The 20,441-nt window shown below is 45.1% G+C and overlaps 2 protein-coding genes across 15 annotated transcripts in view; one reads left to right on the top strand and one right to left on the bottom strand.

The window, feature by feature from the left end:
• The window catches only part of LOC121712976 (membrane-associated guanylate kinase, WW and PDZ domain-containing protein 1-like), a 137,845-nt gene extending 126,393 nt beyond the window's left edge, over positions 1-11,452 (top strand). For 12 of the 14 annotated variants that reach the window (XM_042097156.1, XM_042097155.1, XM_042097154.1 and 9 more), the window contains 5 exons: positions 1,267-1,348; positions 1,977-2,031; positions 3,185-3,328; positions 4,397-4,535; positions 6,978-11,452. In XM_042097156.1, coding sequence (XP_041953090.1) covers positions 1,267-1,348; positions 1,977-2,031; positions 3,185-3,328; positions 4,397-4,535; positions 6,978-8,143 — 1,586 coding nt within the window. In that variant the 3' untranslated portion in view covers positions 8,144-11,452. Of the gene's footprint in view, positions 1-1,266; positions 1,349-1,976; positions 2,032-3,184; positions 3,329-4,396; positions 4,536-5,329; positions 5,419-6,977 lie in introns of all 14 variants that reach the window. The other 2 variants (XM_042097158.1, XM_042097157.1) reach the window with 1 other exon arrangement.
• Positions 11,453-16,086: 4,634 nt separating this feature from the next.
• LOC121713264 (rhodopsin) lies at positions 16,087-17,771 on the bottom strand. The gene has a single exon (XM_042097776.1). The coding sequence runs from the start codon at positions 17,660-17,662 to the stop codon at positions 16,613-16,615; it is 1,050 nt and encodes a 349-aa protein (XP_041953710.1). The 5' UTR covers positions 17,663-17,771; the 3' UTR covers positions 16,087-16,612.
• Positions 17,772-20,441: the final 2,670 nt, after the last annotated feature.

The raw sequence follows: 20,441 nt of genomic DNA, 5'->3' as shown, positions 1-20,441 counted from the left end.
TTTTAAAGATTACAGTCCATGCAGCTATTTTTAACCTCCCCACCCAGGGGAATACATATACTCACCGAGCAAAGCGCACGCGTGAATGCACTCGCACACACACGCACACAAAGAGACATACTGTACACACTCACACACAGGAGGTCACAGCGTTGCACACAAGCTCCACTCAGGCCCTCCAACACACTGGAATTCTAGAGGAACAGAAATGGAGTTGTATTTGCAGTCTGAGGCAGTGTGTGTGTGTGTGTGTGTGTGTGTGTGTGTGTGTGTGTGTGTGTGTGTGTGTGTGTGTGTGTGTGTGTGTAAATCTGTGTACCTTGTATAATAACGTGAGCACACATTTGTGTGCATGTTGTGTGATATGATTGTGTACATTTGTGTGTGTGTGTGTGTGTGTGTGTGTGTGTGTGAGAGAGAGAGAGAGAGAGAGAGAGAGAGCTCTGGATGTACTGGGAGCTCTGACCCCAGGCTGGAGGGCTGGACTAGAGGGGAAGATGAAGCTGAGCTCAGGCTGGCGCCAGCCTCCAGCAGAGCAGCTATTTCCGCTCCCAGCTCTGTACTGTACATCCACTGCATCTTCTCTCTTTCTTCTCTCTCTCTCTCTCTCTCTCTCTCATCCCTCTCTCTGTGTCCCTCTCCTCTCATCTCTCTATCAGCTGGAGGTCCTCCTCAGACAGGGGAGTTCTGTTGCTCCCACAGCTCTCTGTTGTCTGTTATGACTGCTTTTCTTCTGCTGAGGGACGCTGAGTTGGACATCATTATAAGAATGTCACATTTCCTGTTTCCTGTCCACCGTGCCTCTCAAAAATAGCAAACAAGCAGCAGACATCTAGCATCAACCTTTTTGTTTCCTCCGTGGCTAAATTACTGTGCTAATGAGGAGCACAAGCACATGCAGATGTCTCCTCACAAGCAACCGGAGTAATAGCAAGCCGCTATCAAACATCTTATCTTATATCCAATATGGTACACAAATAATGGATAGCTGTCTATAGCCTGGTCCAGTGCAAGACCATTCGCTCTACTGAAGCTCACTCAGCCATAGAATGGCTAGAAATCTGTGCAGAAATTCATTCTGAGCAATCAGTCCTGTTTTGCGAAAAACCGCCATCTTTTTTTAGCACTTTTACCGTGCTGCAGGCTCCCTGAAAAAGTCATCCAAAGTCACCCAAGTCATCCAAAGCACTGGTGGGACTGGAGGAGGTCAAGAGTGTCAGGATGGAAATGTTTAACACCACGATCTCTCTCTCCTCTCCTCTGTAGAATCCTCCAATGCCTCTCTCCTAACCAACGCTGAGAAGATTGCCACCATCACCACCACACACACACCGCAGAACGAACCTAGGTGAGTCACACACATACACATACACACACGTAGATGTTTTTCTTAACAGGTTGGTCTTATTATGGGTGGGTCGCGGAGCTTGTGGTTAAAGAAAAGAATCACCCATTTAAAATGCTACCCTATCAAATGCCAGACCAGTTAAGAAACACTGGTATAGTATACACACCAGTGTCTCCCACAGAATTAAATTCTATTTGTGGTGGTAGGTTTGCAGAATTAACTTGAATGCAACAGTTTTTAACAAATTAGCGCAGCGTGGTTATGATGCTAACCAGATTTAAGCACAATTTAGTACAACCTGGAACATTATTGTGTGATGGTCAATGTTGATATTGTGGTGGGCCGCCACAAATAAGTCAATGTATGGGAAACACTGCACACACACACACACACACACACACACACACACACAAACATTCTCTCTCATTCTCCCTCTCTCTTCTCTCATTCTTCATCTCTCTCTTCTCATTCTCCCTCTCTCTTCTCTCATTCTTCATCTCTCTCTTCTCTCATTCTCCATCTCTCTCTCTCCCTCTCTCTCTCGCCGTCTCCTCTGTATGGTAATGTGAGTAGAAAAGCTTTGTGTCCTTAATGCTTGGCCGATCATTGGACTGCTCTCTGTTTACAGGAACAACGCAAAATCCAAACAGGCTCCCCAGACAGGGCAAACACAGTCCAACCAGGTGAGCAGCCCTCAGCCCTTTATTCCCCCAGCACTGTGCACCTCACTCTATCTAGTCTATTTGTTTTCCCAGCCCTAGGAACACAGGGCTGTTGCTTGCACTGAAGTCCTCTGTGTCTCTAGTATTGATTGTGCACAAGGATGGCTGATTGTCTGTCCTGACTCTTTATCAGAGTGTGGCAAAGGTCTCTGACTGTAATGATTTTTTAACGTAAAGCAAACAGTGCAAAATGGGAGGCAGCTTGTGGAGAGCAGAATGTTTTGTTTCCATTCTCTGTTGTTGATAGCAATATTTCTTCTCGACAGGGATAGAGTATGAATCAGGGTTCACTGTTGAGCTTAATGCGTATTGCGGATCTGTTGCTGCTTGGGTGAGGGTATGGATGCTGAGATGCTGAACTCATAATGCCCATTTTAAGTCACTGGCACAGTTACTGTTGGATTACGGATTCTTTATGTTGTTAGGCCAGTGAGTTTAAGTGAGTTCAGGTGAGTGTGTTAAAGTTTAAATCTGGCCATAGGTGTCTGGTGCCCTTGTTTTGCCCTTGTGCAGTTTTCTGTAGTCTACCCTCTCGTGGAAGATCAAGTTAAATATTCATGACTTGAGGGAAAGCGGCACTGGGAATCGATTCTGAGCAAGTTTTTAGTGGGACAGCACTTAATGAGATCACAACCTCCTACAGCCGCCCTCCCTCTGACCAATAAAGCATGGAGATTTAAGGTTAATGCATTCAGCTATTTACAGTCTCATCTACCATGGCTGTCCAGACACTTATCCGTCTCAAGATCTATTTGTTTGTTTGAAAGGATATGCATTCCCTGTCTTTGTCTGTGGTGCTAAACCTAAATGACATATCATTCCAAAGTAAATATCCAAAGGTAACGAGGTAGCTCACACACATCTTTATTGAACTGGACTCATCTCTATTTCACCAGTTTAGTTTTGGCCGTGTCAACATCTGTTTACCATGAGGGTTTCCACATGGTTTTGTTTTTGCTTTATTTTGCTGTGATTGTTTATTTCAAACTCTGTTTGGCAACGGCACACTTAACCAATGTTATTATTGGCTCTTAGAGGCCTGAGGTATGCCTGTGTCTTTGCCTGTCTTGCTGGACGGACGTGTTTTAATGTTTTGTCTGATGTTTTCCCCCAGGATGCGGAGTACTACTCGGTGGACCTTGAAAGAGACAGTAAAGGTTTTGGCTTCAGTTTGAGAGGGGGCCGTGAGTACAACATGGACCTGTACGTGCTGAGGCTGGCCGAGGATGGATCGGCCGTACGAAACGGCAAGATGAGGGTAAGAGCACTGACCACCTGCCGGACCAGGCCACCAACCCACAGCCAGCACAGAGAGAGACCCGGTGGACTGTTTTATTTTTCGTTATTTTGGGCCAAGATGCACCCATAGAAATGCCACCCCCATACTTAATATTTGTATACTATTGCACTGAACTATATATAGTAGGCTACAAAAGGCTAAACTACAGTACAAAAGAAACAGTTTAAGAACTAAAAACACGCCATCTCACTAAACAGAAATAACTGCATACTTTTGAAATGGTGTCTGAAACCTGAAATCCAAATCTTTCCAAACACTGTTTGTCTTTTATCTCTTTTATCTAAACACTATCCTTACCACCACCATCTAATTTTCCCTGCAAAGGAATCATTTCACCTGACACTCCCAGTGATAATGAGCGAGTGAGCGGCCGGCTGAACGTGGCGAGCCGTTGCTCCTGCACCTCTCCATCTTAATCTCCGCACTATCACCTCCTCCGTCTCTTCAGTTTTCATAAGCCCTCCGTAATAAGCCAATTAGCTGGGAATTGAACTGGGTAATAATGAGACGTGCCGAGCATCTCCCCATTAAACTCTAATGACTCTCTGTCCCTCGGTGTGTCTGTCCGCCTGCTCGTCCGCCTGCTCGCTGGAGGTGGGGGGGGGGCAAGTTTATTAAAGGAACATGCCAACATATTAGGCAATTAGGCTATTTGCCATCTACCCCAGAGTTAGATAGGAGAATACATACCTCTCTCCTCTCTGTGTGTGCAATAACCCAGTCTGACACCGTTAGCCTAGCTTAGCATAATTCACTGGAAGTGGGTTGCACTACATTTAGCTTTTAGCTTTTAGCTATAGGCTAGCCATAGGCTAACTGTTGTTCCAGTAGATGGCAATTTGGCAAATAAGTTCATTTCCAAAAATGGATTACCTAGCATTACCCTTTTTAAGGGTAATGCTAGGTAATCAGAAAGCCTTTATGCTGGGTGGTATGTTGGTGTTGATGTTAGCATGTTTGATGAGGGGGCTGTGTGTGAGAGACTGACAGTGGGAGTGTGTGTGTGTGTGTGTGTGTGTCACTCAGGTGGGAGATGAGATTCTGGAGATCAACGGTGAGAGCACCAAGAATATGAAGCATTCGCGCGCCATCGAGCTCATCAAGAACGGAGGGCGCCGCGCACGCCTCGTCCTCAAGAGGGGCGATGGCTCCGTGCCCGAATATGGTGGGTCCCAATCAGCCATCACCTCTGTCTTTTGTATTTTCCTTTTCTACTCTTTCTCTTTCTCTCTCTTCTTCTCTCTTCCTCTTTCTTTCTCTCACGTCCTCTCTGACCGTGACGATCAGTTTCTGTGTCATGATGTACTGTTTCTATCCAGTCATTCTTTCTCTCTCTCTCTCTCTCTCTCTCTCTATCTCTGGTCCTCTCTCTTCTTCCTGTCCTCAACTTCTCGATTGCTATTTTGTTCTAGCTTTTTCTGAGCGGCCTGTTATGGATGATAATTACTGTGATGATCTTCTTGATGACGCCTCGTTCTGTCATCCTCTTGTCCTCTGGAAGGCATTAACCTGGAGATTAACTGACCTGCTGTCAATGGAAGCTCAGAAGAAAGACCGACTTGTTTATGTCTTTTCTCCTAATATTTTGAGACAGTTGTCGTTTGGTTGCTTTTGTTCAATTTTACCTTTCTATTTTAGGAACACTCTCACTTCACTTTCAAGAGTAATCTGATGGTGGATTTTTTAAAACAGAACATTTTTCTCTCTGTTCTATCTATGTTGAGGATCTAAACTTTTCTCTCTGTGTTATCTCAATCTCTATCTTTTTCTCTCTCACTCTCTCTTTCTCACTCTCTCATGTTCTCTCACTGTTTCTCTTTCTTCACTGTTACTTCTCTCTCTCCATTTCTATATTCCCTTCTCTCGTCCTTTTCTCTCGTTTCTCCTCTTTCCACTCCATCTGTTTTCCCGTTCCTTCTCTCTCTCTCTTGCTGGGCTTTTTTTTCCTCGTGTGTGCAGCGATGATGCCTCCACATCTCGCTTCGTGTATGAGGAATGATAAGTTGGGCGAGCCCTGCTTCTACCTGATGGGCCAAAATCAGACCACGGTTTGTAGCCCGCAGTCTTCCACCGTGACCCTCCCCTTCCCTCCTCCCCCTCTGACCCTAGCACCCCCCAAAACCCCCACCCCCACCTCCACCTCCCACCTGACCTCTGACCCCTGAGCCATCCCCAAGGAGAACCTGTTTGCTATTCCACTCCCATCCCCACCCCTCTCACCAGTGCTTTTGCCTCCATCACATCCATATGAATCCATTGGTTGCATTATGTGGCAGTCGCAGCTGCATCCGGCCTGTGTTAAACACGCGCGAGCTCCTGAACGCCAGCTGAACATTTGTGCTCCGGCCTTTTCCTGTGTCCGAGACCTCTGTGGTCTCTTGTGCTAAAGGCCGGGATCAGCTGAGTGGCCGAGGGTTCGTGCCTGCTTAACAAGTCGTCACTGTGCCACGTTGGTGTATGTGGCTGTGCCTCGGCCATGTGACCGAGAGCTGTTAACCCCAGAATGCACTGCATCCTGACCTTTGAACCCCACCCCCACCCCCAACCACCCACCACCCCAACCACCCACCCGCTGGAATGGATTCATGTCAACACTGCTGCTGGCATTAGTCCTCCGACAGGCCACCCCTGGTTTACAGGGTTGCCATGGAAATGCCAGAACTCCACTGCTGTAGCTGTGGCTGTGTCAATGTTTTCGTTGTTGTTGTCATTGTTGTTGCCGTCATTGTTGTGGTCGTTCTTTTATGCTCATTGTGACATTTGACATCTCAGTGTAAGTGTTCATGTGCTGTTTGTGGTTGTTGTTTCTTAAATATTATATATTGTTTATTTGGTGCCAGGCTCTTATCTTCCGCAAGGAAATCTCTTCCGACTTCATGCTATCTTAGTTATCCTAAACTAACATGACAGTAATAGACACAGTTGTACTGAGTACCTAAAAGATGTACTGTACAACAAATAATGTACACTTACACCAAAATTCATTTTGTTTGATGTTTTGAATTAAATGTGGACACTGGTCTCAAGTAGACTACATTCTTTTAATGGTAGACATACCATTATGAAATAGATATATGTTTTGGGTTGTAATGGGTAAAAGTATGTAATATGTATGTTTTAAAGACATGTATGCACTCATGTGTGGCTATGCATGATGTCATGGGAATGAGTATGGCATTGGCACATTTTCTTAAAGCTTCCTTCCTCATAATCATTGGATCATTACCCTGCAAATAACTCTGCTTATAATACAAGCACATCAGCTTCCTCATGTACCAAAGTACTAACACCAAGCTGGCCTAAAGAGCTTGTTTTCACAGCCCTCTTTTGGCATGTAGCTGTTCACTCTTAGAAAGAAAGACAGTGCTGGGTAGAACCGTCTAGCATTTTCAGGAGAACTAGATTTTGTGTCACAGGTCGAACCTTTTTTGTAAAATGTTACAATAAGGATTTATGAGACTCCATCTTTTGATAAAAATGGTCTACCCAGCACTTGTAAAAAGGTTCTCCTGTAAGAGAGGTGGTGGATAACCTTTTTTTAAGCTAAGAGTGTTTCCCACTTCTATCTAAAGTCAAGTGATTGACTTTTTTACTGCTTCCCTTGCAGACGGGCCCAATGACGGGTACCCTCCCTCACCCGGGAAAAATCTTTCGGAAGTGAGAACTCTGCCGCCAAACAGCCGATTCCACATTCCATCCGAGTCCAGCTACTCACCCGACTACCACACCCCACCACGACACATGGAGCAGTGGAGAGAGAGAGAGAGCGAGAGAGAGAGGGAGGACAGGAGGGACTACGCACGGGCCCCAGCGAGCCAGCAGCAGCAGTATCAGCAGCAGCAGCAGCAGCAGCAGCAGCACCATCTTCTATCTTCCCAGCACCACCCTCAGCACCACATCACCTGGAACAACCAGCAGCCACCGTCGCCACCGCCCACGGACGACCCCAAGAAGAGCAACCGCCGCAAGGTGAAGAAGTCCGAGTCGGAGAGCGGCATCGCCAAGCTCTTCAAGACGCTGCGCAAGGAGGGCGGCTTCGGACGCAAGTCGTCCGAGCGGGACGGTAGCGGGACCCTGGGCCGGCGCGGCGGGCGCTCCCCCGAGAGGAAAGCCCATGGCGGGGCGCAGGCTCGCCGCGGCTCCCTGGACCGCTCGCCCACGCGCCACCGCAACTCCTCGCCGGACCGGCGCCGTGCCAAGTCCATGGACCGGCGGGCGGAGTACCGCGACCGCACGCCCGAGCGCGCGTCCGCCACCTCCTCCCGCCAGTCCAGCCACGCCCAGCTCCTGCGCCTGGCCCACACCCCCGAGCGGCCAGTGTTCTACCGGCCGCCAGGACGCGAGCCCCACACGCCCGGCCGCAGCTCGCTGCTCTCCCGGGACGCTCTCTCCACCCCGGAGCGGGCCAACAACGGCCAGGCCATGACGGCGGCGGCAAGCATGGCGAGCATGGCGGGCCGTGGACGCACCCCCGAGCGGGGCCTGAAGAACGGGAACGTGCTGCGAGACTCGGGCGGCGCCGAGCGCGACGACCCCTGGGGCCTGGGCACACCCGAGAGACGCTACCGTTGCGAGTCCACCTCGGACAGCAGCTGCAGCAGCTACCGCGACGACCCCCCGGCTGCTCGCCTCAAGGACTACTACAGCACCAACACGCTCAAGTCCTGCGGCTCGAATGGCTACCCCGGCACCCGGGGCCCTGCCGGCCAGCCCCACGTCCCTGAGCCCAAGAGACGGCTGTACAAAGAGAACCACACCGACCTTAGCATCTGACTCCCGCCGCCAGGGGCTACTGCACTGAACTGCACTCGCTCTCTAACGCCACCTGCTGGACTACTGAGGACTACTGAGCTGTGAAACAGACCCACAAAACCACTTGACTGATGGACGTTACTGGTCGGTTTACATATGATAGCAGTTTGATACATTTGTATGGTTGACCATTTGGTTGGTTGATTGAATAATGTTGATTGATAGGTTTTCGATGTTGAAATGACTGGTGATTGCTTGGATGTTTTGCCTGATTTTGGTTGATTTTGGTGATTCATTGATTTGGAACTCCTGTGTCCCTGCTGAATTTCAGAAGTACAATCTTTTAGTTTCATTGCCTTTGTGTTTGTTTGTTGTGCTGATCAGAGAGTAAGAGAAAGCGATAGAGAGAGAAAGAAAGAAAGAGAGAGAATGCTGTGGACCAATACAGGAGAAAGTAAGTTATGTAGGTATGTGTGATGATTTATATGTGTGATCAGAGAATGAGTTCTTAGAAATCAGGCCTCTTTGTTTGGAAGATATCGGTATACTTAATCTTTTATTCTGATGTTAGACTTACTGATGAGTCACACATGCACCAGCCAAAAGCGTGGAATCTGGTGCTGCTGCGATTTGAGAGTAGTTTTTATCAGACCCCTGTGTGTCTCAACCCCACCCCCACCTCCACTGCCTCCCTAGGCAGAAAATAGCACAAGCCTTGAGACACTTGAGTACATTTGATGAATGAATGAATGAATGCCTAGACTGGACGGCAGATGACTCTGGCACTGGGTCTGGCACACACGTGGCATGTCCAGGGCCTTGTCCCCTCTGGTGTTGGTCAGATCAGGGCCTTACTCCCCATGCCATTCAGCTGCCGATGGGTGTGATCGCTGCAACTGAAGGCAAAAAAAAAACACTGTAGAAAAAAAAAGAAAAAAACGAAAAAGTTAAAAAGTTAAAGTGAATGCTAACTACAATGCTACTGTTGTCGAATGAAGTAATATATTTAAAGAAACAAAATAAAAAATCCTTTGTGAAGATGTTTTATTTTCCTGAAACAAATTGACACAAAAGCAAGTAGGCTGAGGGCAAGACAGGACGTAGGCACACCAACTCTAATAAAAGTCTCTCTCCCTCAGATTTGATTTTCTAAAAAAACTATATTCAGCCGAAATCAACACAAACTTACTGGATTTCCAATTTACTTTACCATCTTCCAATACATTTCTGCTTTTGCTGATTGTTAACATGCTAATACTGCTAATACAAAGAATGAACATGGTGTCCTGCTAACACACTACAGTATGCTACAGTAAATATACCCAGAATCGTCACACTATAGGCTTAAAACTGGTCCAGTTCTTCAGTACTGAACGTATGTTATATGTTATCGGATACCTCTCCAGCAAGTGTTTAGGCCTGTATTTAGCATAAGATCATGGGCCTACTCTATGTCCTGTGGTAGAGATCTGATTGGTGAAAGCAAGTAGAGTGTTAATTTTGGCTGAACTGACATTTATAGTCACTTACTGATCATCAAGTCCACAATCCCCAAATCACGCAATAACATTCAACAACCTTAAATCCACCACAGATGCAGATGACTTCCATCCACAAGACAGACAGGGAGAAGATAGTTGAACAGTTTTTATCTTTCTTTTTTTTATTTGATTCTTTGTTAAGCAGAAGGCTTGTGACCAAGGAATGAAGTATATACTATAAACTCCTAAGAGACTGAAGAAATACAACATATTCCTAAGAGAGCTTGGCCGTCTGCTGCACTGGTCTAATGATTTTGTTGATGGCACAGAATAAGGAACTTTATTTGAGTATTCAGTGGTTGTAGGCCAAGGTGATACACAGCTCTTCTTTCAGTAATTGCACCTGTCTGTGAGTTCATGTTTAGTTCATATCCCTTATGAGGTCTAAGCCAATGCCTATGCTCAAAGCCACAGCAGCATCACCTGCTTGGTGGTCGCTGCAGAGACATTATCACCTCGCGCCACAGAAATTAGCACAACACACACCTCTTCAGGTTTGCTGGCTGTACGGTCAGACTGGACGACTTAAACAGGCTCGCAGCTCATGTTGCTGTGTCAGTATGAGTGTGTGTGTGTGTGTGTGTGTGTGTGTGTGTGTGTGTGTGTGTGTGTGTGTGTGTGTGTGTGTGTGTTTGCTACTCTAGTCTTCTGTTGATTCACAGGCTGTATCACCGCTGCACCCTTTCTTTCTCCCCCCTTTTCCCAGTGATGGTCCTCTGTGCTAACAGTTTGATCAAAGACCTGTCAGGAACCGCCGAAGCAATGTGGAACAGAATCAATCTGAGCCGAGCTATGTCAGAACACTGGGGCGTGACTGACGAGATGCTGTGTAGAGTTTGCGTGTGTTGTGTGTGTGTGTGTGTATGTGTGTGTGTGTGTGTGTGTGTGTGTGTTCGTGTGCATAGGATATCTGTATCAGTGTGTTTGTTGTGGGCGTGTTTGCGTGTAAGCATGTGTGTACAGTGTACATTTGATTTCTTTCTGTGTGAACACATGAAAACGCCATGTAACCAGTACCATCAGACAAAACCTGACCAACACTGAGCGTGCTCTACCGTCACTGTCGTCACCATGGTACTGTAACTACCGATTTGCGGACCATCACCTGTACAGAATTTTACTACTGTATGTAAACTATAGAAAAACCTGTGGACGACAAACTGTTGCCTTTTTTTCATGTACAGAAGAGAAGTTTATGAGAAAAAACCTCTTGCCATGAGGGATGTGATTTGTGTTTATATCTCTGAAAAATTGGGATGGGAGAGGGAGGGAGAGGGGGAATGTGATATGTAGGCTACTGTAACTCTGAATCAGATGTGCAACGGTGTTTGGAAACGGGGCATAAAAGAGACTGTATTAGTCAATGAAGAAGCTACTGTGTGTGTGTGTGTGTGGGTTTGGATATCTCTCGATGGTTAGCCTGCCTTTGTATCATAAAAGCACTTGTTATGCAGTCTGTGTTCTTTCTGAATCATCCCTCTTGCGATGTTATCCAGACTTCACGCTCTTTCTGTGTCGAGAAAAAAAAGCAGTACCGTGTATATGGGCCAATCTTTTTTGTTTTTTTATAAAACACTATGCATATATAAATACTACATTGTTCATAGCTTTATGTAAAATCATGAGGCTATACATACCATTAGTCTAAAGTACAAGTAGATGTGGACTTACCCAGTAAAGCTTTTTTTTTGTTTTTGTTCCTTCAGATGGATCACAATGTATATGTAGCTATTAAAAAGAAGTCTGTGAATGCTATTTTTATTATCAAATAAAGTTTTCCATACAAATACACTGTAGAGGAGTTGTCCCTTCTTGAGTCCATGTGAGGTATGACAGTGAGTTTAGGGAGAACGGGATGAGAGAAGACATTCTTTTGGACAGCGATCACTGTGCTGCATCTCTTATTACAATCTTAGTGCGGGAATTGCATAACTGCGTATGGTGTTGTTTTGGACAGACTCATGGGGGCTTTAGACAGACTTATTCTGGATGAAGCGTTATGCTGTTGCACACACGGTAATACGGTGCCGTGTTGTGTAACACCTGGGCCCTCCTGCTTAGTGTGGTAATGTCTCCCCCCCCCGTCTAGGCTCAGGCTCCTCATGCAGCTCAGTCAGAGGTACCTGTCGAGCGCGGCGTGTGTCGGCAGCCTGGCCCTCCACACGCACCCGCCCCCACCCCCTCCCCTCCACCCCCATCCCCCCTTGTACCGGGACTGACAGCATCCGTCCTAAAAATAGACCAAAGGAGAATATTAAGCTCCGGCACAGCTATTTCTGCTTGCCGAGCACCTCTGCGGTGACAGATGTGGTGACAGCGGCTCGATGGCGTTCAGTGAGATGCATTCCCTCCGTGGTATCACCAGACCTCTGGACGGCCGCTTCCCTTCACCATCACTGCAATTCACTGGTGGGAATAACCAGCTTCACCATCGCCTCCCTTTGGAAATATAATAGGACTTTGATGACATGCCCTTCATCAATAAGCCACTGGGGGTTATGCTATGGAACGTGTCACCGCGGTTTGTGCCTCAATGGGTCTGCACCAGTGCTCTGCAGTGGACGATATTGGTGGTCTTCGTACGATATTAGTCATCTATAATGTGATGGATGTCAATGTACATTATGATATTGTAAGCTATTGAATCAAATGACTAGTTCCACCTATTTTGTGTGGATCTTGCACCTATTCATCTAAGAAGGTTCCAACTCTAAGTCAAATGTAAAATTCCATGACTTTTCCCTGACAAAAAAAACTGAATTTCCATGATCTATAATGACCAAAGATTTCAGACCGGACGTGCGGTGTTCAAGAATCTGTGACTATTTTTAGAGCAGAAGATGAATATTCTCTCATTTTCATTATACATGCTCCCCCTCAGCACCATCTTTAAGAAATACAGATATCATTGTTATGCAGACGACATTCAATTCTCCCCCCCAGTTACCCCTGATAGTGCTTGTTCATTGGAAAATCTGTTCAACTGCCCTAATGATATCAAAGGCTGGATGGCAAGGAGCGTCCTACAACTCAATGACAAGAAAACAATGTTGTTAAAAATATTGGTGTTTTCCTGGATTCATCTTTGAATTTTAACAAACAAGTCAGTGGTGAAGGGTAGCTTTTTTCATCTAAACTATTTCTAAATTAAAATCCTTTGTTTTTTTATAAGGATCTGGAAATACTCATTCATGCCTTCATTACATCTAGGCTGGACTACTGCAATTCTCATGGTATAATTATGGTATAATTTCCTGACTTTCCATGTCTGCAATAGACTTAACTGTAAATGTAGTAAACTGTGCAAATGACATCTCTAAGTAAACACAAATTCTGCTCAAGAAGACCTAAAGATAGGAACATGCTAGAGAGAAAACTGAGAGGAGGCAGCAAGAGAGAGAGAGGGGGGGGGGGCGTTGAGGCATGTTTTCACTAAGGGTTAATAAGGGCTCTCAACAAATGAGGGTGACATCATGGCAACCAGCTCCCTAGAAGGACTGGCAGGGCAACGTGACCTTGACAGGCAGTTGTTATGGAAACAGAATGAAGACAGATTCCTGCGCGACAGAGGATAGTGACAGGAGCTAGGCTGACAGCTGAACACTTCAGCCATGCAGACAGAGGCGGAGAAGCTGAACACTTCAGCCATGCAGACAGAGGCGGAGAAGTGGGATTGAGAACATGGGAATTCTTTCCGGAGGAAAGCAAGATGTGGAACTGAAAAAAGAATTTCCAAAAAAAATCTTCATCTGAAAATGTCATTGTTGCTACATGTCCATATCTCAAAGGTTTTGCAATGCCCCACAAAGCATGACACCTCATGGAGGCTATACCTCCAGAAAAATGATGCATAAGATTTATTCTCCAGAGAAACAGACTAATGTACTTAAGAATGGGCTGCTGTGAAGCCTGGATTAGGGCCAGTGTGTTCTCTCTGCTGAACAGGATTTCAGATCTGGCTACAAGGCTGCTGGTGGCGTACTTGATCCGATTCTTTTGAAAAAGTGAATAGTGGCCTGAACAGCTATCATATTCTACAGGATCTGGAGATTTATGACAGTTTTTTTCAAGTGTGTACACACTAAATCTTTGCTTGTCACACGATTTTCTAAACATGTCTTTCAAACACCATGACCCTACACCAAATCTGCAAAACCATACACTAATTCTCAGTGTTTGACACAGATTTCAATTTTCTAAAACACAATTTGCAAAACACCACACACAATTTACTACCTACACAAAAATCTAACAGGAAGTAACTTGATTTTGTTTTTCAAATACAACCTATCAAAGTGCCACACTTATTCACCAGTGCTTCACTCTCTCTCCTCACATGTGTAAACACTCATTACTTTACTGAACACCATTCAATCATTGGCTAAGTATAGACTACTATCTATGAATAGATATACTCTATATAGTATATAGGTATAGACCATTTCAATCTGCTCCTAGAGGATATCCGGTTGAAATATTCAGAACCAATGCAGATATTTTGAAAATTAACCGGACTTTAGCGTAATGTTCTACAAAAAGTTGACTTTATGTACAACTTTATGTATGTCTTTTTTACTGTATTTTTGTTTGTCCCCAAGTTGGCATTAGCTCAGTGATTTCATGAGCCCATGAAAGACAGAAGAGCTTTAGGTTTCGAGAAACCATGTGTACATGATGTATCCAAAATGTCATATTATGACAAAAGTGTTTATAATGTGAGGCGAATGTTTGCTTTAAAGATGTGTTTATAACATATGAGTTTTGAAAATGTGTGTAAACAGTTGTAGAAAACTGTATTAAGGAGGAAGCAAACAGTTGTATGTTGCTTTTGTATGTCAGTGTGAGTGTGTGTGTAAATGTGTGTGCATGTCTGTGAGTGTGTTTGTGTATGAGTGTGTGTGTGTGTTGTGTGTGTGTGTGTGTGTGTGTGTGTGTGTGTGTGTGTGTGTGTGTGTGTGTGTGTGTGTGAGTGTGTGAATATGTGTGCGTGTGCGCATACATTTCTGCAGTCACTGATGTGAGCGATAACCAACTCTCGCCTGTATTCCAACGGTAGAAACGGTTGCCATAGAGATGCAGTAAGGTTATTATAAATAAGTTCTAAGGTTTGTTTAGTTGTAACTGTAATTTGACAGATACAAATGCAAACACACACACACACACACACACACACACCTCCCCTTACACACCTCTCCATCATTTATCTGTGGGTGCAGGGCCTGGAGGAGGATCCTAATGAAGTCCCGATTGCCTGGGGCATGAATAAGTCATTGCTGGGGTAAAATAATGATGGAGGAGCCCAGGCTGGAGCTCCAGTGAGGAGCCATGTTACGTGAGCTGGGAGAGACAGAGAGGGAAAGAGGAAGAGCTTGGAGAGGAGAGGAATCCAATGCAGCAACTGTGGCACTGCCTTGCCTCCCTCTGATGTGCCGTTGTTGTACCCGGAAAGCTTTAGGGAGTTTATAGAGAGAGAGAGAGAGAGAGAGAGAGAGAGAGAGAGAGAGAGAGAGAGAGAGTGTGTATGTGTGTGTGTGTTGGGTGTGTGTGTGTGTGTGTGTGTGTGTGTGTGTGTGTGTGTGTGTGCGTGTGTGTGTGTGTGTGTATGTGTGTTTGTGTTTGTGTGCTAGTAATTGTTAGTAAATGAGGGAAAGAGAGAGGTTTGTATGGTATGTGTTCTTTTATGTATAATCATATTCAGATATATGACTGTAAGTGCTACACTGTGTGTGTGTGTATGTGTGTATGTGTGTGTGTGTGTGTGTGTGTGTGTGTGTGTGTGTGTGTGTGTGTGTGTGTGTGTGTGTGTGTGTGTCTGTGTGTGTGTGTTCTTTGGAGGAGAAAAAGAGAGGGCACCTAATGTATGTCTCTGTGTACTTTGGTCAGTATGCACTCTCTCATGCATTCATAGTTAACATGAGGATTGCAGGTACCTTTCAGAAGATGACCCATAATCATATCATAATATACTAATCTCCTTACCCACTGACCTCTCTGTCCTATAACACAGTGAAAAGTGCGTCAGTGATAATCATCATACCTGCGTTCAGATTTATATTTGGATTATAATCCTCCATGAGCTCCACTGAGCCACTAATACAAGGTGACATTACAGTTGTACTCTAACTGTATAAACTCCATATACATCTCTTGAACATTACCTGTGATATGTTCTACGATGTCTGATTATTTTCTGGTGTGTATAGATATCAGTGTTTTCCTTCCCTGTTTTTTGTCTCTATAAGACAATTTAGTGTATTTACATTTCTGATTTTAAAGCCAAGTGCTATAAAGAAATGATCTTGAAACCGAAATTTGTAACATTATAATTTCTTCAAATAGCAGTGCTATTTTTGCTAGTGCTTGTCTACCATGCAACTAATCTAAAGGTGTGATGCACAATAATACATCGGTACACAGTCAACCTCTCTTTTCAGGTGAATCACTTTTATTTAGTTCCAAAACACTAAGGTAACATGTATCCATCAACACTTCCCTTTAATTAAAACATGAACTGGGTGATTCATTTGCAAAGTGCGTTTTATTTTACGTTGCCTTTGATTACATGCCTCTACTTTCACAACAAAGCCAGTAACTTACGGAGTCCAACATTAAAAGTTGTAAGATATTTTCTTTTTAGTTGCCTCTGAGGAGAATAGAGGTAAAAAAACATCTTATGGTACTCTTATGTTGGACTCGACTGTACATACAGAATCGACTTGGATGTGGGCTGCCATCTCACACAACTGTCTTTAGGTCGAACCAACTTTTGAGTTTTTGTAAAAATACAAAAAGAAGAAAAGAATAATAGGGAAGTTACTTCTGTAGACGGTGGTAGTGGCCGCTTGTTCCTCAGGGTTGGAGTCTTCGTCTTTGTCTCTGCATGGGTTGGGAGGACGTCGTGGGGCACCGTTGCACCTGAAGCTCAGACCGGGTGACCGGGTGAGCGGGCTTATGCTGGGGAGACGGAGGAGACCTCGGTCTTGGAGGCGGTGGTGGAGGCTCCCTCCTCTTCCTCGAAGGGGTTCTTGCCGCAGCACAGGGTGGTGATCATGCAGTGGCGGAACTGCTTGTTCAAGCAAATGTAGATGACGGGGTTGTAGACGGAGGAGCTCTTGGCAAAGAAAGCCGGAATGGTCATGAAGACCGGACCGAACTCACTGCCCTGGTGCGTGAAGATATACCAAGCTACACTTGCATAGGGCACCCAGCATATCAAGAAGGCAACGAACATGATGATGACCATGCGGGTGACCTCACGCTCGGCCCTCTGGGTGGTCTCGGACTCCTGCTGCTGGGCGGCGGCCTCCTTGACGGTGCAGACCAGGCGGCCGTAGCAGAAGGTGATGATGATCAGGGGGATGGTGAAGTGGACAATGAACATGTAGATGACAAAGGACTCGTTGTTGAAGCCTTCGGCGCGTGTGTAGTAGTCAATTCCGCATGAGCACTGCATGCCCTCAGGGATGTAACGGGACCAGCCGACCAGGGGAGGCACGGCACAAGCAGAGGCCATCACCCATGAGAATGCGACACCCATAACGGCGTGGTTCTCACCGAAGCGGAAGTTGCTCATGGGCTTGCAGACGACAATCCACCTCTCCATGGACAGCACCACCAGGGACCAGAGCCCGATCTCACCGCCCAGGGTGGCGAAGAAGCCCTCGATGTTGCAGCCCATGCGGCCGAAGACGAAGTAGCCGTTGAGCGAGGTCCACATCGTGGTAGTGAAGCCGCCGATCACCATGAAGAGGTCGGCCACGGCCAGATTGAGCAGGATGTAGTTGAGAGGCGAGCGTAGCTTCTTGTGTTCGATTGTGACGTACAGCGTGAGGAAGTTGACGGGGAATCCGGTGAGGATGAGAAAGAACATGTAGGCAGCCAGGCAGGCGTAGCCCCATGGTGGCACCAGGTAGTACTGCGGGTACTCGTACGGGCTCCTGACAACGCCGGTGGCGTTGGACATGGGGACGTAGAAGAACGGACCCTCTGTGCCGTTCATGGCTGCGGTCGGGTGGTGTCGGTCAGCCCTTCGAAACGGTGGTGGATTCCTGAGCTGGTGTTGTTTTGGCAAAGGGAGATGGACGTGGTGGACAAGGCCAGACCTGGCTACAAGTGGACCTGGGGGTGTGCACACGCTGCTTTATAAAGACACATCTGGGATTAGCCGCGCGTTTCCAGGCTGTCAGCACTCGAGTGATCTAGGCCAGTGGCTAATATCATAATCCTAGACCACATTGCAGATGCAGAAAGCGTAAGTGACCACTCATCAAGTTATTGAGGTTACACCTGCCCACACCTCTCAGCGCACCTAATGCTCGAAGGCATGATTATGGCTTTAATCCTCATTATACCCATCATCGTGAAAATTCTTCAGTCCTGCCTTTGGAAACATTGATAGAAAGTGAAAGAATAGAAATGAATGAGAATGAGGAGGGGAAAGAGTGAAATCAGTCAAATCTAATCTGACCCCTACATTAGCTTGAAAGTGAAGGACGGTGTCTCTAAAGTATCACACTTCTTTACTTCGGTCCATCCTTTAGTACATCCTTTGGTCCATCCTCTCCTCCTCGCATACTCGTATGTGATTCCTGGCCATTTAAGACTACAGCTGACAGTATAATAAGAGCACTTAAGATAATCATTTTTTATTTTCTTACACTTGGATTGTTAATACAGGTTCGCCATGGAGTCACTGGGCAGTACTTTATGTTGTGTGTGTGCGTGTGTGTGTGTGTGTGTGTGTGTGTGTGTGTGTGTGTGTGTGTGTGTGTGTGTGTGTGTGTGTGTGTGTGTATGTGTGTGTGTGTGTGTGTGAATGCGTGAACATGTGTGTGTATGTACAGTATGTGTATGTGAATAAAGGAGATTAAAAGAATGGGGAAATGGAAGAGAGAGGTTGGGGGAGTCTCCTTTTTAAACATTTTTAAAAAGGTGTGTGTCAGTCTCCGCTCTCTATCTGTGAAATCCATCATTTTCCATTTTCCACTCGACTGGGCCTGGGGGCCATTGGAGTGGAGAGGATCTGTTGTGTGTTTGAACCAAATCCCCACTCAGAATGCAGCTCCGGCAATCCCCTCAGACAGACCCCAGTCTCATTCTTTTCTGTCTCTCTTTCTGTCTGTCTCTCTCTCTCTCTCTCTCTCTCTCTCTCTCAATAGCAAAAAAGACAGACACTTTATAATTATTGTGTGTGTGTGTGTGTGTGTGTGTGTGTGTGTGTGTGTGTGTGTGTGTGTGTGTTTTGAATCATTTATTTTTTATAACCCTTTTTCCATTGTACATTTTGTTAGCACAATCAGCATGAGATTGTTTTATGGTAAAAATGTCAAGTGAATGGTATGTATATGGTATATAATGTATGGCTACAGTTGTTACTGGAAAGCAGGAAACTGGGAAAGGCAGATACAGGGGAAACATACAGTATGTGTATGCAGTTTAAGTCTAGCCCCTTCAAATATACAAAACTGTTATATCTTTTGAACTTACAAATGGGAAAAGGATGATTTCCCTACCTGAAATGAAATGTTCAGTCAACCAATGTCAAAACAGCACAATACACTCATACAAATGTCTTTAGGAATATAGCAACCAAAGCCCCTTGAGAGCAGACATTATTGAAAAGTATTGATTCCAAGAATCATGTTGCTTTAATGTGATCTGCCTCTGTGCTTCTTCTGTTCTCATCTGATATCATACATCTATGTATGCATCACATTGTAAATATATCAGTCTACATACATGTATCACAACATTCAAAACAAGCAAATACATGGCAGACACACAAACAGAGAAACTATTGTAAGAGACAACTACATGTTCAGACTTTTCAGGTAGACAGACAGACAGACAGATGCACAGAAAGGGAAAGCAAGAGGAGAGGGAAGTTGAGGGATAATTAGCCTATAGCTTTATAGGGCCAGCGCTGAGGGTAGCCTCAGCACTTTTCTGATGGGGCTTTATTAAACGGATTTGTAGATTAGGGGCATGTTAGGGAGCCTAACGGCTCGTCACAGACTTGATCCGCTGCCTAGCAGTGTCATTAGGTGTAGGAGCATGTTCCTGTAGCGTATGCTAACCAGTGCTATAATGAGAGAATAACCTATTTGTATTTATTTATTTATTTTGTAAGCAAGGTTGTAGGTCTGTTATCTACAACACTATATGTTACAATAATTGTAAACTGTTATGCTTTTTTATGAGATAGATAGATACAGTAGATAGATAGACAGAGAGAAAGAGAGAGAGAAAAAATAATAGGGTAAATAGTACATCTTGTAAATAATCCTGGGAAGAAACCAGTCAGAAAGATTGGTCACTAATGTCTATTTGCTGTTTTTAAGCATCATCTAAATTGTATTTTTTTTAGATGACATGTGTGCTAAAACTTCTCTAATGAAAATACAGTATTGCTGTTTTTTGAGTCAGCTATGCCATCTGCTGGTTATACATTAGGATATTTTAGTCTACCCTTCTATGTTGGGCTAGATGAAACTTCTTACTATGTGGATCATAAAGTAAAATGGAGATAGTGTAATAGAATAATCAAAAAGATACACCTGTCAATCCCTCAGGTTTAGGATTTATCTGGTCAATCCAAGAGGGGCAACATGCACCTTTAACCTACTTTGAGTTTAGCATTAGTTTCCCTCTAGTGGACTGGAAGAGCATTTGATGCTGACGCGGATTAAGCCATTCTTATACCAGAAGACTTTGACAAGATGTGGGAGAGATTCTTGAAAGACAGTCTTTTGAATAAAGCTTGAATAGGGTGCATTAGT

The sequence above is a fragment of the Alosa sapidissima genome, chromosome 7 (assembly GCF_018492685.1).
Source record: "Alosa sapidissima isolate fAloSap1 chromosome 7, fAloSap1.pri, whole genome shotgun sequence".
NCBI lineage: Eukaryota > Metazoa > Chordata > Actinopteri > Clupeiformes > Clupeidae > Alosa > Alosa sapidissima.
This window is presented reverse-complemented; position numbering and strand designations above follow the sequence as displayed.

Excerpts from the sequence above, each read along its gene's own strand:
- LOC121713264 (XM_042097776.1), bottom strand. The coding sequence starts at position 17,662 with ATGAACGGCACAGAGGGTCCGTTCTTCTACGTCCCCATGTCCAACGCC.